Here is a 17263-nt window from a genome sequence, read left to right on the forward strand (position 1 = left end):
AGACCACATTCTAAAATCCTTTCTCAGGCCCTAGGCAAAACTCTCATTGAAATCACTGTGACTTTTGTGAGAGCCAGTACTTCGCAATTTGACTCGCCGGATACGTCATTGTACGCTGATCTCTGTTATGGTGGATGTAGGTGTTCTGATCACCATCTGCCACATCACCTGATTTTCTTGAAATGTCCCATGTGCTTCGACAACATTATTAACTTTATGGAAATTTTGCTTTCCAAACACTTTCAATTGCACTTGAAATGTTTCTGCATACAATGGTGCCCGCAACTGCGCACATATTACACATGGCGCACATCTAATGTATGCACATTGGCAGGGGGGACTGGTTCTGCGACCTTGTGCTCTAGGTGGCAATGCCATTCACTGAAATTTGACCCAGCGGTCCCTCCATCACACCAAAGGGGAGGCTGGGCCAAGCCTCTGTGACGTCTCACTCCCCCCAGCAATTCCAAAAGACTTAAAACAAAAAATCCAACCGTGCCTTTGCTGATACGTTATCATCATCGTCAAAGGCTAACTTATCATGGTGGTTTTTGACCCATAAATACTACTGACTAGTTGTGAGTTTACTCTGGTCTTTTGCAGAATGTATTCTGCTGGAACACACAGGCAGAGCTGTAGAGCGAAAAAATATTTTTGTAATTAAAATGGAAAGTGATCCTATGGAAATTTTAGCTTTTAGAATGCTGGTTTCTTCCATCTGTGTTAATCACTTGACTGGAAAATGGAGAATTGCTGTAATGTCATAATAAGGACTGAGAATGATTTATTATGGTTATAGGTCTTATATATAAATGGTTTACATATACTACTATCAGGTTTTGCTGCTGTGCATCATAAATTTATTACATGCTAGAGCATAAATACTCTATAAATACGGTTGCTAACATATAATTGGAAAAAGGCAGAGGAATTTAGGGCCAGATTTCCAAAGGTATTTTAGGAATCTAAGGATGCAGATAGGAGCCCAGTGGGGTGTTAAAAAGTGCTTAAGGGAGTTAGGCACGTAAATTCCATTGACATCAATAAGTCTTTCCACCTCCAGAAGATCAGGGAAGAAAGTCTTCATTCACAAACTAGGGGTATCACCTTTCAAGCTATCACACTGATGTGAAAGACTGGTGAAGAGATTGGGACCTTTCATGAGGAGATACAGATGAAGGAGTTTCCAGCAGGGACTTAATGCAAGGACTATCTAGTCCAACAACAACCAAATGTATGAACCAAAGAATTATGCTGAAGATAGCATGAAGCCAGTTTCATCTGAACTTTTGTAAGAGGCATTGAATCAGGGAGAGACAGATACAGGAACTGTTCCCCAGTCCCAAGAGGATGTACTGGTACTCAGTTACCTGTGGTGAGATGAAAGTGTCTAGCACAACACAGAGACAGTGTCATTGGAGTGTTTAGAAGTAAACTGGTGTATTGTGGGTAGTGGTGAAAGAAGACCAAAATAATTAGATTGTAATTTTTTCTGGACAGGGCTCTGTCTAATGGGTGGCCTGTGCAGCACTGAACATGTTGTCAGCACCCAGTAAGGGCCTGGATCCAAAGCACATTGAAGTTGATAGGAGCCTTTTCATAGACTTTGATGGGCAAAATGTAGGGCTGGAAGGGACCTCAAAAAGTCATCAAGTCCAGCCCTTTGTGCTGAGGTAAGATCAAGTAACCCTAGATTGTCCCTGAAAGGTGTTGGTGTAACCTGTTCTTAAAAACCTCCAACAACCAGGATTCAACAAGCTCCCTTTGAAGCATATTCTGGTACTTATCTATCCTTATAGTTAGCAAGTTTCCAATATCTAACCTAAATCACCTTTGCTGCAGAGTAGGCTGATTACTTCTTGTCCTACCTTCCGTGGATATGGAGAACACCTGATCACCATCCCTTATAACAGCACTTAACATATTTGAAGAGGATTATCAGGTCCTCTTTTCTCAAGACTAAACATACCATACCATACATGTGGTGGTAGGACCTATTTAGTCTTAATCCACTCCTTCCACTTCCCTAAAAACACATAAAAGGATTTTCCATGGGGAATGGTCCATCCACAGGGAATGTAGTTTAAATCATCCTACCACAAGAGCTAAGATTTCAAATAGGTAAACCATCAGTTAGGCTTTGATTCTCCCCTTGTCTTCAATGTTATAAGTGAGAGGAGAATCTGCTCTTTAATTCTGTGTGTACAGCAAACTTTAATCATCTACCATATTGATTCTTCAGACTGCACTGCTGGTTTTTCCAAGTCAGCTACTTGGAAAGTCTCATGATGATCTCCCTTATGCTCGTTTTACATCAGTATAGCTCTATTAACTTCAGGGGAGTTACTTCTGATTTACACCAGCGTGAGATAAGAATCATGTGCAGAGTCTCTGCCTAGAAGAATTTACAATCGAAGGGTCAGATTCTGCCCCCTTTATTCACACTGATGGGATACTATTTATAATGAGTAAAGGCAGGAGAATCTGGACCTAAATGAAGACCTGGATCACAGGAGGAGATGAAAATGTCAAAGTCAGATTCAAGACTCACTGAATTTGTCAGACCAGTCTGTTTATTAGCAAAGCGCTTTGCCAATGCACCCAGATATATGTGAGCCTTCTGCAAAAGCTCAAGCTAACTTATTTATACAGATAAGCCAAGGCCAATTTAACATAGGAGACAAAAGGAAGCAGAAACTGACAAATATACATACATATCTTATTTGCATACTAACGTTTACCAATCTCCTAGCTCAGTAGGAGCTCGAAGTTAATTAGTTTGAGGTCCCATTGTCTCACACTCCTCAATGTTTCTCTTCCTGACAACTATATTTCAACAAACTCTTCAAGCAGCATTTCTTTAATGAATTATAATTTCAATATAATTCATTCTACTTTCACAAAAACCAAAGGGAAGAGCTGAGGGAGGAAATACTAGCGTGATAACAATAAGATCATGTGGTGATTTAGAGAAGTTTTATTTGCTTGTTAACTTTTTTTTTTTAAATAGAGACTAATATCTAACATATGCCCCTCTGTTTGTACACGTCCTTTTTTACTCATTGAACTTACTAACAATGAAGGAGACTGTACTGTCCTTGTGATTTTCCACTTAGGTAGCAAGGCCCAAATACTCCAAAAATCCACATTACTGATGTTAATTAACTGTTTCTGCTCTCAGGAAAAGAGAGCTGAATGCCAACTGGTGCATTCAGCACTGAGACAGGCAGACCCATGATGGCTTACCAGAGGGAAGACTCATGGATTTCAGCACTCCATTTTACTAAATTTGAGAACTCCTTTTAAATTTGATCTCTGAAAATGTGTTTTCTGCAGTGTGTATCTTAATCTGCCATCAGGAGCAGGGGCTGGCTACTGGGCCTTAAAAATTGTAGATTGTTTTCCTTCCAGGGAGAGATCTCTTGAAGTAGACAATAATTTCTTTGAAAGTTTTGGACTACCGTGGGCTTTAAAAAACAACCTGCTCCAACACTCTTCATACTCTGGCCAGTAAATGATGGGCTAGAAACACTGCCATTTAAATAGCAGATGATAACAATGTTAAGGGGTTTCTTTTTATTATGTAAATTTAGTCCAATTTATAAAACTTCACAAATTTTTCAGCTGTTACAAAATCTTACACATTCATCAGCTCCATAAAAAATATGTGCCATCATGCACAGGGAAGTAAAGCTTGTACCTATGAACATAAAAACCTACCACTAGGTGAAAATATTCAAACACAGTCATTAATCTTTAGCCTGCATGAATCAGAAACATTCATGGAGTTGAAAACTCAAATAGTATTTCTGCAGTGAAAGGAGTAGTTACATGGTTCATTTATTTTTAGACAAAGTACAAGGCCATCTAATATTGCAAAAATATACATTGAATTTGAGGTAACATGATGTTTTAATATATTTTGATTGTTTTGATTGTGCTTTAACATTTCTGTTTTAATAGTTCGTCTTGGATCAAACAGCATATTGGGCAAGCCACAGTTCAGCACTTCAAAAAATTAGAAGGGGATTAATGCCTTCTAATTCTTTATGCTCTGAATTGCCCTCCATCTTGCCCTAGCATTAGATATGCAATTACTCTATACAATTCTGTAAACTACTGCTTCACTGATCTACTGAACCATGTAGATAGAATCAAGTTAATGTCATTGTAAACACAGAGAGAGGAAATCCACCATTAGAAAATGTAAGAGTGAAACTGAGCCACCCATGTGAAAATGAAACAAATATGAATTACACAATCGCTAACAATACTCATTGTTGATATGTTTCTCTTGCAGGTTCACACAAGTCCATTATCAATGCTGTGGATCAGCCAGGGCATCAAGATGGCTTTTTAAAAATCTATTTTTCTCTCTGCCACAGTAACTGACTAATCTTGCAAAATGCTTGCAACACCCACTGACTTCAATGGGAGTTGAAGGCATTTTATCAGCTTGCAGAAAGTGCTCTGCACCTCAAAGGATTAGATCATCTGTCTGCAAAAACTGGGTATGGATTATTGGATTATTTATGGACTTTTGTTCACAGACGCATTCAATGCTGAAATAGTTACCATAGGGACAACCACATCTTGTATGACTCCAGTGCTCATGATGCAGATCCCAGAGCATGACAACTATATTGTTCATATACACACACTTTGCAGCACATTCATCCCTTTCCATAAACTAAAAACAGCAATTTCATGAGTACTGCTGACATCTGGTGGCTAATTGCAACTGCAACAATTATACACATTCCTAACAGTAGACATGCCTTCAATTAGTCAGCTACACATTGGCTGAGTTTATGTTAACCCCCCCTCCCCAAAATACCTTTACTCAAAATGGAGACTCTGAATCAGATGTTAAGCCTGGATGGTAAACACTTGCAGGGTTTTTGTTTTGGTTTCATTCAGTCAGAAAGATGGAGGGTTAAAAGGTTTAGGGCCCAATGTTGCAGACTCTTACTCACATAAATAGGCCTTTCACGCACACAAGGCAGATGTCATAGGTCACATGGGCTGATTTTTTTAGGGGCACTTCTGGCCCAACCCCTCTCACCAAAGGTTTTTTTCTACCCCTTTAAAGGCACCCCACATCATAAGCTGGGACCAGGAGCCAAAACACCAATGCAGCTCCAGCCCAGTCACCTCCCTAGGACAGCTTTTGGGGATAGGGGTTCCTAGGATAGGCAGATGTCCAGCTCCAGCCCTACTCCTAGGTTTCCATTAATTTCAAAGGGCCTGCTTAAGTATGCATTGCAAAATTAGGTCCTTATTTCCTGAATTAGTTTGGAATTTGAAATGCTACCCTGGCCCAACTAAAATAAATGGTAAAACTATGGTGTGGAATCTTGTCCGGGGGCAGAACAGCCCCACAAATATACCCTCCAATCAGAATGCCTGAAAATGTATGTGTATTTGTGTGAGTGTATGAGAGTGAGTAAGGGGGAGATCAGAGATGAGAACATCCTTACCCCTCCCATTTCTATCTCTCGCTATGATTACATCAGTGTTGTAAGCAAAAGAGTCTCACCCTGCTCATGTTTTTGGTGTCGGCTCCATAAGATTCTGGAGAGAAATACTGAAATATAAAATCAGTCTTCATAACTATTCGATTTTGGTTCTTAGGGGTTTCTTTCCTGCAGTCATGGGATTTTTCCAATTACTATAGTTGGAGTTGCAGTGAGGACTCTGTTTAAATTATTATGGTTCAGACACCAGGTTACACTGCAAATTAACACCAGTTGTTTCTGCAAGCTTTTTTCTTTTTTTGGAACCATCCTTGGCCACACACTGTCAAAGAACTTCTCTCCTAAATTATACAAATTACCTGGATGCACATCTTAGCAGTCAGGGCATACAAGCAAAAAATATATCTCCAGCCAACCATTGACAGCAACAGCAACTTAAACAAAATGTCAAGTATCAGGGGGCAGCTGTGTTAGTCTGTATCCACAAAAACAACAAAGAGTCCGGTGGCACCTTAATGACTAACAGATTTATTTGGGCATAAACTTTTATGGGTGGAAAACCCATTTCTTCAGATGCATGGAGTGAAAATTACAGATGCAGGCATTGTTATGCTGACACATGAAGAGACGGGAGTTACCTCACAAGTGGAGAACCAGTGTTGACAGAGCCAATACAATCAGGGTGGATGTAGTTCACTCCCCAAACCAAAATGGTACTCTAAAAGCAGGCAGATTACAGACTGGTGAGGCAGTATGGGGAAGCTCACATACATACCTGGTCAAAAATTTTCATTGGACAAAAAATGGGGCTTTTGTCTAAAAGCAAATTTCCACATGAAATGGCTATTTTTGAAGAAATTGGTTGAGTTTCTCTTGGAAAGCAAAGAACTGCAAACTCCAGCAACCAAAACCTAAAACATTTCAGTTAGTCAGACTAGTTTCCACTAAAATAAAAAAATGTTGCTCGACTGCCCCAAAGTTTTTGGCTTTATGTTGCTGAAAACTGATCTGTTAAAAACCAAAACCCAGGGAAAAAAGTTTTGCAGTGAAAACCTGAACAATTTTGTAGAAAAGTTTCAATCCAATGATTTTCTTCCCTACACTTGTCAACATTTTTCATGGAGAAAGAAATCACTTCCCAACCAGCTCTGTTGCCCACCTTTCTGTAACACAGGAAAATAGCGGAGTTCAGTCTCCAGGCCTGTGGACTTGGAATGTTGACAAGCCCTGACTTCATCTGAAAATATTTTAAATTAAAACATTATAAATCACAATCCAATTTGACAGCTTCCCCAACTATTTTACAAATAACACTTCTGTAGCAGTGGACACAGTCAACTAACCAAAAGCAACTAGAATGCAGACAAGTAACCAGATTGCACAGAGCTATTTTTCATTGGTGCCCTGAGTGCCACGGATTGACAGTGCTAACTAACAGGAAGAAGAGATTGTAAACCAATAGGGGAACGCTTTTGTATGACCAATCAAAAGCTGTCTTGCACAGCCTTTTTAGAAAACTGAGGCTTGAGATGGTAGCCTTCTCGTCTGCCTGCCTACTACTCCAAGCCGCACGGAGCCTGTGCGTTCGGTGCAGACCGTGCCATAGGCTAGCGAGAAGGAGATCGGCGTCACTAAGAAGAATTACAGGCTGCTAGGTTTGCCTGCGTTACTTGCTAGCTGGAAGTTGCCTGCTGATGTAATGCACTCACTGACTCAGGAAATTAGAAACTTCTCCAGGAAAAATCTTAAGAAGCAATGCACAAGGGTAACAACTTTAACGGGGAAGAGGATTACAGAGACATGGAAAGATGCCCGAATGCAGGTGGTGGAAGAAGCAGAGCCAAGTGATGGGTTCGGTTGTGGTTACGTTCAGGACCTTAGCTTGGACCTGCAGGTTGGCGTTATTAAGCCCTGGTTGCTGCTAGGTGAGTGACCGTTTGAATTTAAATTTGCATCCCTGTTAAATGCCTGCTCCTGCACGGTCCTGAGCACCAGCCAGGGGTGCTTAGCTCCCACGAAAGTCAGTTGGAGTTGACGCCGATGCACATGTTCCATAGAGTGCTCAGGACCATTCAGGATCAGGTTCCAAGAGAGTACTATCTTTGCATTCACACTGAAATATGACTTTCTTTATGCTTGCCCTCTTGTGTTTCTGCTCAGGTTGTTTTATCCGGTTAAGCAGATGGAAAGTTGGATTTATTAAACTCGGATGAGAAGTCACTATTCACAGTCTAAACATATTTAGATTGCATTATTAAAATAACTCATTTTCCCCAGGGGGAAACAAATAACTAACTTGTTTTAAAATTAAGTAGGATATTTGCTTTGTCTGTTTATATTTTGACAGCTCTATGAAAATAGTGTGATAATGAGTCCCTTCTCTTTACAGGCTCACAAGATGCTGCTCAGGATCTGGAGACAATGAAAAAATATGGGGTAACGAACTGCCTAATAATGACTATAGACTGTCTTCTATTTAACACTTGCTAGTGAGAATGCTTTTTTAATCATTAGAGAATGTTAGTTTTCTGACTTTTCCCTTTAAAAATGTTATATCTAGTTTAATGAGGTTGCTACTCAAAAGCTTGCATCTGATCCATGCATACAGTCGTGATGGGTGTTTGTGGGTTTCACAAGAAACATGAAATGTCAAGGTTAGCTGTTGTTTAAAGTTTGATTTATTATAGAACAGATTATATGCATCTCAAACTGTGTTTTCATCAGTCCTCAGATACTAAGCAGGGTCAATGAGCCGGCTCAGTGTTCATATGGGAGATATTCAAGTGGGGGGGGAAAGGGGGGGATGGGACACATATGGTCCTGAATCTTTCCCCAACTTTGGTCCCTTTCTAGGTCTCTGGTGGTCTAATGAGAGTGAATGTACTCCAGGGGGCATTCCCCTGCTGCAGGGCAATACCCTGGCAGTATAGGGACTGTATGGATAACCTTCTGCCACCTTGCCATAACTTAGAGTAGTCTCCAGCCAGGCCAGAATTCAGACAGTGCAAAAATGGCATAAGGCCACCTTTTCCCTGTCCTGCCTAGTCTGTACCTGCTGCACCATGAGGCTCCATGCTCCAGTAAGCAATGCTGGTGAGTCAATAAGTGCACTGTTAACCAGTTCTCCAATGTCCCAGCATAAATCTAGGAGATAGTTTGCTGATGGAGGTGTTGCCTCCTCAGCTGTAGGGCTGGCTAATCTATTTGGAGCACCCAATACATTTATACTCTTATCCCTCTAATTTTTTTTCTATTCTTCTCCTGTGCTCTGCTATCCCCCTCTTTTGTTTAAAACCCTTACGCTAGCTGGTGTAGTTAGGGTGAGGGCAACAGATATTCTCTCTCCATCCCCTGCCGAACAGATATTCTCTCTTCATCCCTGTGTGGGGAAGCAGTAGCTCTTCCATTATATGATTCAGCATGAGGGTGAAGGCCTATTGGCCAGATCTTTCCCCAGAGTGCCTAATACTGCTAGCAGGCAAAGGTCTGGTAGAGCACCAGTCAGCGCACCCAGGGAGCAGAAGACCCTCACAGCCTTAATTTAATTTGGGCCCCTCTCCACATTCAGCTGGGATGTTTTTGCCTAATCATAGTCATTCAAGATCCCATGGCTCCTTTCTACAAGGTGTCAGTCTTGCCAAATTCAGTTTGGTTATTCAGATTCTACTAGCCTAAAAATTCCCTTAGTAGTTTATTGGATATGGAATTCTTCATATTATTTCATTATCTGTTACATACTGTGGCTATGCACTATTAAATAGTAGGCTCGTTCCACCCCAGAGGTGGCTATGTGATAAGTGAGGGGATTCCTATAAGTAGTTTGCAAAGGATTTTGGGTGCCTTCTTTATGAAAGGAAATAGATAACCTAAGATGCAGACTTTAACCTGTAGCAACAACAACTTCTCAAAGGTTCATTTTCAGAAGTTTTCTACTTGAAACATCATCATTACCTTAATGCGTAATTCTTCTTTTGTTAAGATGGACTGAAGAAAATTGAAATGCCACTTTATACATTTTAACACTTGACTATCTTTTTGAATCCACTTAAGATTTTATCAAGTCAGAAACACAGACAGAATGTCTGAATAAAATTGAGTACTACTATTTGATGTTCCAACTGATGTCCGCTTAATGGATAATGCTATTTTTGTTCTTGTCCATTTTGCTTGTTGTCTTCATAAACTACCTTTTTTTGGCTTAGGTTACTCATGTCCTAAATGTGGCATATGGAGTTGAAAATGCCTTCCCCAATGACTTTATATACAAGAACATTTCTATACTGGATCTCCCTGAGACTGACATCACATCGTATTTCCCAGAATGTTTTGAGTTTATTGAGCAAGCCAAGATGCTGGTAAATCAATATTTCATAGTATTAGTTATCCTGGGTATGTGGCAATAACTTAATACAGTTTCCTTTGGTTAAAAAAAAACCCAACAACCATCAATCATGCTTTTCTTAGAGTGATCAAATATTATTTACTGTTATCTACTTTTTTTTTTTTTTTGGTGCAGTATTTCTTAATTTGATCTAGAGGAATAAGTGACTTTTTGATAAGCAAGTCTTAACATAGGTCCAGATCCCTCTTCTAGGAGTAAAACCTGCAGGGGAAAAAATAAAGCTCTATAAGCTTCCCATTGTAGAGTTTCCAGAATTCATCCACTAGGGAGGCAGTGTTTTGACATACCAGAGAAGAAGCAGGGAGTTTGGCAGTGCCCCTGGAAATCAGTAGGGTTTTGCTGGCTTCTTCCAGTTGTCAGGGATACTTCAGCCTGTTACTGTCCCTTGAACCCTCCCTTAAAGGTGAAACACACTAAACTATGAATTCAAGATAAAAATAGTTAGAGCACACGTTAGTAACTGCAAACCATCCCTGTTCAGCAAATATTTACTGAACAGGGATAGACATAAGCTTGTGTTTAACTGCTTTACTGAATCAGTGTCTAACTGCATGTCAAAATTCCTGTAAAAGAACAAAAGTAGGAAATGGGACAAAACTCTCAGGGCTGCACGGCAGCTTTCATTTCTGATATTCTGTTCTGTGTACATGCACTAAACTGATCTCAGTTCTGATTTCCTGGTCTCACATTCTGTAGAAATGAGATCTACGAAGCAAGTCTGGGAACAGAATTTTGCTCTGTTTTAGGTTGATTCCTTTTTCTACAAGAATTCAGGCAATGTCAGGGTAGAGAGGGGGGAAAAAAAAAGATTTTGCATCTCATGCCAGAACTATTAAAAAGCGTGGTAGGCTCTACAGATAATCAAAGTCCTCTCTGTCTGTTACATGTTGAATTACTATATTTCATACAGGCCATTGACTTTAACAGTGCAAGAAGAGAAAATGCCTTGCCAGTCAAACCTGGTTCTGGATTATTCCACCAGATCTATCATGTTCATTATTTACATAGCTTAGGATAAAGGAAGGTAACATTGCCCCATCCACTTTTGTGTCACATAGTGTTCTTTCTTTCTGACATATCCTTTACAAGTTACCTGAAACAGGGTTTCACTTAATGACCTCCTTCAGGTTTCCAGTTACGATTTCCATTTCATTCTTAAATGAGACTTGCCAGCTTAGTGTCACTGCTCCACTTCAGAAGTTAATTTTCCGGTTACTTCTCTATAGTCAGCGGTATTCTTATAAAGCCTTTCATGGCCATACTAATATTTCTATACTGCAAGATGTTTGTGTGCTAGACTGCCAGGAGATTAGGTTTTGATTAGATTAGAACAGTGGTCACCAACCGGTCAATCGCGATCGACTGGATGATCCTAGAGGATCTCCCAGTTGATTGTGATCTCCGGTGGTAGCTCAGTGTGGCAAGTGCTTAGGCTACCCCAGCCCCGCACTGCTCCCAGAAGTGGCCACTGCGGCTCTGTGGCCCCGGGGGGCGGGGAGGGTGGCAGGGGTTTCCCTCGATGCGCTGCTCCTGCCTGCAAGCACTGCCCCCGCAGCTCCCATTGGCCGTGCTTGCGGAGAGGGGCGGCGTGTGGAGCCATGTGCCCCCCGCCCTCCCCACCCCAGGGGCCGCAGGGGCTTGTTGGCCCCTTCCAGGAGCGGTGTGTGGCCGGGGTAGGCAGGGAGCCTGTCTTAACCTTGCTGTGTCCGCCACTGACCGGGAGCCACCGGAGATAAGTGCTGCCCAGTGGGAGGCTGTACCCTAACCCCCATTCCTGAGACCCCTTCCGGAGCCAGCACCCCGTGCCCCCTTCTGCACCCCAAACCTCCTCCTGCACCCCAACCCCCTTCCCCAGGCTCAGCTCAGATCCCCTTCTCACACTGTGAACCCCTCAGCCCCAGCACTGCTCCCCCAAACACCAACCCCCTGCCCAGGCCTGATGAAAGTGAATGAGGGTGGGGGAGAGCGACCGACAGAGAGATGGGCAGATGGAGTGAGCAGGGCAGGGTTTTGGGGATGGGGCGGGGTAGATCATGAGTTGCCCTTAGATTCAAAAAGTGATCTTGGGTGTAAAAAGGTTGGAGACCACTGGATTAGAATAAACTGTGGTCCATGGAGCACTTGCTGGTAGTCTGCAGAGAGCTGGCTGGTCACATGGTGCTGGATCCTCCTATTTTTAGCAGCAAAACAGCACTGAGAGATAGCTAAAATATGTTAGAAACTCTCATATTATTACTTTTCTAAATAAGCAATTGCTGTAATTGCTAAGGAATTATTGTTTGGTCACCTGCGGGAGGGGAGATTAATGGGAGCCTTAATGAAGGGGAATGTGGACCATGAGGAACTCTGTGTTAAAATTCAGTAGACACTGGGAAAAGGTTAAGAATTTCTGGATTAGAGAATATAAACAAACACTGCACTGTTCATAAATTCACTGACAGCTAGTAAGAAAGGACTGAGTGTCCCAAACTAACAACCACTGAGGTCTATTGTGTTCTTGGTTCAAATGGGATCAGATTATCAAGAGACTTCAGCATCCATAGCTGGGGTAGATTTTTCAAGAGCTCAACTCCCAACTAGGTACTGAAGTAAGTGAGCAGACTTTCAAAAGCACATTAGGTGACCCATGTAAAGTCCATCCTTTGATTAAATGGTGATAGGACTTAATTGAAATGTCTTTGTGTGATTATTTTTATTTAATAACTACTATGTATAACTTTAAATTTATTAGCCCAGATCAGTCCTGTCCTGCAGGGGTCTTGGGGAGGAGATTTCAGCCATGGTTTCCTCGTGAAGATCTCTCCACATTGTTGCATTGGGGAGGTACATTCCCTGCAAGAAAAAGGTAGTGAGTCATAATTCAATGCAACTGTACCTGTATTTCCCCTTTGCAATCCAGCAAGGGCATCTAGTAAAGGCTCCTGGCTCCTTAGCTGTTACTTCTCTTGGGTAGGAATCCATTTTTCTCTCCCTCCTGACCAGAGTTTTTCCAGACAGCACAGTTTCCTGCCTACGTGGTGAGTTCCCCAGCAAGCCAGTTTGCCTAAACAGGTCTGCTTTGCTTTCTCCTCAGAGGCTATAAACAGTGTAATTGCTCACAGTTAGAAGTTACCACATGGCCCTTTCTAGGTAAGCATGTTTATTCTAAAGGTGAAAGCATTACTGAGAAAATATATTAAAAACAGGAAAAGAACCTATATGAATGCCAATAAACACACCAGATAAAATCCCAGCTGTAACAAGGGCTCTGGCAGGTACCATCCATGTAATCCTTCAAATCTTACCAAGGGATTTTTCTGTTGTTGCAGTTCATAGCAACTCTTAGCTCAGAACAAGCACACCAATAAATCATTGATTCTCTCCTTCATACGTTTGGGCCTTGATCTTGTCCTCATGTAACAGGTGATCAGGTCTGTCACAGTTTCAGGACAAAGCACTTCAGGGAGAAGCTTCAAAGGGCTGTGTTCATGTATAACTGGAGTGGATACATTTGCATAAACCTCCCCTTAGAGGTCACCTAGGAAACCCCTTTTAACTTTCTTTGTCCCAAAAGTTTTGTTCTTGTCTGCCACATATTTACAATTGTACTTCCAGGGTTTACCCTGACCATGTCTCCCCCTAGAGAAGTTACATACAATCCCACAATAGTACATAAACTTTGTATTTATAATACAATGGACTCCAAAGCTATGCAAACTTAATTGAGTAAGATCTCCCAAAGATATTTCAGAAAATTGCCTTATCTGTCATATGAGAGGACCCACCCCCAGACATGGTAGTTCTCCAGGGATCTATCATAAGCCATGTAGAGTCCCTATGCCTTTGTCCCAGCTTCTCATCCCCAGTAAAGCCACCACCTCCAGCTGCCTGGCCCGAAGATACATGTGGAACCATAGCTGAAAGGAGCAATCCGTGCTTTCCTAGTTGAAAAATTCCAAGGAAATTCAGCAGTGAAAATTGCGGTGTTTGCAGTCTCTTACATAGGTTATTCTGGGTTAGGAGAGAACTGGGCTGAAAGGAACATGGGATTGTACCCTTATAAACCAGTTCAGATTGCAGATATGAATTGTTCTGTTTTTCACATTTATGCTGCATTCCCGTGGAATGCAAAATTAATAAGACTAATGTGCCAAGTTCAAACAAGCTGTAGAGTTATAGCAAGGAAGAATAAGGTGGCCCATCATGAAATGTGGGTTATTGATTTTGCATAGGTTTGTTCATATTTAATAGTTCTTGGTTCTAGTCTAGGCATGTAGCCATCTGATTTGTTGCAGTATGCAGCATAGCTCTCATGAAAAGGAAACTGCATAGCAACACTAGAGTATTAGCACAAAAAAGAAGAAACTGAATCCCTTCAATGATGCATCAGTTAAATGCAGACTCTAAAGAAATTACAGTGATTTAGCAAAAATTAATCTGATTTTTTGTTTCTATTTTTGGTTTATATTTTTACCCCTTTTCATTGTTTATTTTTACCAACTTAATTCCTGATAACTTCCTCAAAGCCTTGTGTTAGATAGTGATCTCAGTTACACTGGTGTAGATCTGGAATAACTCCACTAAATCAATAAAATTACTCCTAATTTACAGTGGTGTAACTGAGACCAGAATGTGGCCTATTGGTTTTTAGTGTTTAATTTGAATTGTGACTGGGCACACTGGAACAGAAAACAACTGTTTTATTAGCAATAAAATAAATGTAGGTTTTAAAATCTCATAAAATCTTTCTTAAAGAGCAATCTTATATATGTTTTGCCATTGACATTCTCACAGTGCGTTTAAATGTATATCTTTTAAAAATAGCTGCTCGTTACAGTGCATGACCAGGAAGTGAACTCCTCTGAATATGAAAAAGTTAATCAAGACTGTAAACAATGTAAAGAGGATGTGCATTTTGTTGGGAGGAAGAATGGTCTTGGAGTTAAGGCAGTAGACTGGGACTCAGGAGATTCAGATTACATTCCCAGATGTTCCATAGGCTTGCTGTGTAAGCTTCGGCAAGTCACTTAATCTCTCTGGTCTCAGTTCACCACCTGTACAGAGGGGATAATTATTCCTTTCTCCCACATTTGATCTGTTTTGTATGCTCTTTGAAACATAATTTTACTCTGTGTGTACAGCATCTAGCACAATAAGGTCCTAATCTTGATTGGGACCCTTAGGTGATACTATAATAATAATTAATATAATAATTTCTGGATGGGAACCTTGCCATTTACAAGGTCTTATTTCCCCAGTGAAACTTCCATTGACTTATTACACATTAGGGGCTGTCAAACCAGGCCTTCGGGTATTTAGAATATAGATTAAGAATATATGTATACTTTTAAGAGGTCTGTCACAGTTTCAGTGTCTTCATTCAGCAAATGGTGCTAGTGATTTTTCTCAATGGAAATGAGATATTTCATATGACTGGACCTCTTGCCAGGTCACAGACTAAGCTGCAGGCATCACAAAGTTTGTGTAAGGTAAATACTAACTTTTTTTGCTTTACAACAACTTTGATAGTCTTTAGGTTTCCCATCAGTTCCAAAGATAAAAAGTATTTCCTGTGATTTTTCTAGATGGTGGCTTCCTTTTTAATTAAGTAATCTCCATTATTTTTATCAGAACAGCAACATCTTTAAAAAGTTGTTCAGGACGTTCAAAAATGTTGTTCAGACAAGGTTCAGGCTGTTTTAAAAGAAGTATTATTTAATTAGAGACAAGCCTGAACATAACTCCCAGAATGAACCCCTGTGAACTTGAGGGAAGTTCAGATCTGGATCAGGGTCAGAATTTTGCACCTCAGGTCTATCTCTAGTCATGTATGCCTAATCAAAGTACAAAATAGAGTAGATAGCAAATTTGTTTCTATTCATTACATATGTTTCTTTAAGGTCTGGTTTGACAGAGCTATTCATGAGCCTGATCCTGCCTACCCAGAGTCCTCACAGTTTGTACAGTACTTAGCACAACCGTGTCCTGGTCCAAAACTGGGGCTCCGAGACACGACAATAATACAATTAAATAATAATGATGAATGAGTGTTGAGTGTGCAAGGAATGTGGGACTGGACCTGCAGGATTTTCAAACACTTGCCTCTGTTTTTGCAATCACAATTTGCCACATTTCCTTGTCTTTAGCCTGATTACAAAACATAGATAAGTTCCTCTCCACACTACAGATCAGACCCATGTTGAAATTGGCAGCTCCTTAGTTTAAAAGGGATGGGGCTGGTGGCAGGGCATTCTCCCTGTGGGAGCCTTGACTCTGGGACTTGCTCTCCCCAACACCATTAGTCTGACAGAGCCTGGATTTCTTAACTTTCAGGGCAAGCTGCAAGGAATCTATTTTAGGGAGTGAAGAGGAATGGCTTGAGGGATTTAAGTGAAATTGATTTCAGGATCTTTGTATAGAATGGGAGATTCTTACCTTCAAAAGAGGCTACTTATGTTATTACTTGGCAGTTGTGAAGCAGCTTTGGTCCGTAAAGTTTTTTGTTTAGGGCACTTTATCCTTGTTTGTAGCTATTGATATTTATACAATGCTTAGAGCTAGACAAGGTGCTTTTAATAAACCAAAATAAACAGTAGGAAATATTATATGAAATCTGTCACGGCCTGTATAATAGATAGTAATACGGTATCTCAAATGACTAATGTGTTTCGTTTTCTCTTGAAGGATAGAGTGGTGCTGGTTCACTGTAATGCAGGAGTTTCTCGTGCTGCCGCAATCATCATTGGTTTTCTAATTAATTCAGAAGGACTCAATTTTGCTAGAGCATTTTCTTGGGTGAAAAATGCAAGACCTGCTATCTGTCCGAATCCTGGCTTCATGGAGCAGCTTCGCAAGTACCAAGAGTGCAGTAAAAAGGCAAATGAAAGCATAAATGATCACAAATGAGAAAATGAGAGAACTGCATGCAACTATCTGTGTGGTTATACTGTAACAAATGTGCTGACATAGCATACCTTAAACTGTCGTTTCTGAATTTAAAGATCTATGTATGAGGGGAGGGTAAATACATTTCCCGCACAGTTAATTCTTCAGCTTTTTAGTCTCAATGGACTGTTACACTTGTTGGTCCAGACATCAAGTTGCTAAGAGACCAGCTTTTCCCCTGATATTCTTCCACTGACTTCAGAGATAATTTGGCCCAAGGACACATTTTTTTCCCCCAGAGTGGTGAGAAAACGATCAAACAAGTTCTGGTTTGTTTGAAATATCAGATAGAAGAGAATGGTAGGTTTTCATTGAACTGTCTGTGAAAGTAGCAATAGAAAAATAAAATAAAATGCAGGCTCAGATAATAGTTTCCCCCATCTACTTTAATACCACGTCCAATCTTTATCCATTCTAGCTGGTTGTAAAATCTAGATAATAAACTGTTCTTATAACAAAA

At 40.7% G+C, this 17263-nt stretch overlaps 1 protein-coding gene across 1 annotated transcript; it reads left to right on the top strand.

Moving 5' to 3' along the window:
* The first annotated feature begins 6965 nt into the window (after window positions 1-6965).
* On the top strand, window positions 6966-17263 carry DUSP19 (dual specificity phosphatase 19). Its single transcript, XM_048869087.2, has 4 exons — window positions 6966-7402; window positions 7867-7913; window positions 9680-9832; window positions 16543-17263. The coding sequence occupies exons 1-4, from the start codon at window positions 7177-7179 to the stop codon at window positions 16762-16764; spliced, it is 648 nt and encodes a 215-aa protein (XP_048725044.1). The 5' UTR covers window positions 6966-7176; the 3' UTR covers window positions 16765-17263.

This window comes from Caretta caretta, chromosome 11 (assembly GCF_965140235.1).
Source record: "Caretta caretta isolate rCarCar2 chromosome 11, rCarCar1.hap1, whole genome shotgun sequence".
Taxonomy (NCBI): Eukaryota; Metazoa; Chordata; order Testudines; family Cheloniidae; genus Caretta; species Caretta caretta.

What these genes read in the sequence shown, in the direction of transcription:
- DUSP19 (XM_048869087.2), top strand. Translation starts at nt 7,177, where the DNA reads ATGCACTCACTGACTCAGGAAATTAGAAACTTCTCCAGGAAAAATCTT. An exon ending in TAAGCCCTGGTTGCTGCTAG is followed by an intron (nt 7,403 to 7,866) that starts GTGAGTGACCGT and finishes TTCTCTTTACAG; the next exon opens with GCTCACAAGATGCTGCTCAG. An exon ending in AGACAATGAAAAAATATGGG is followed by an intron (nt 7,914 to 9,679) that starts GTAACGAACTGC and finishes TTTTTGGCTTAG; the next exon opens with GTTACTCATGTCCTAAATGT.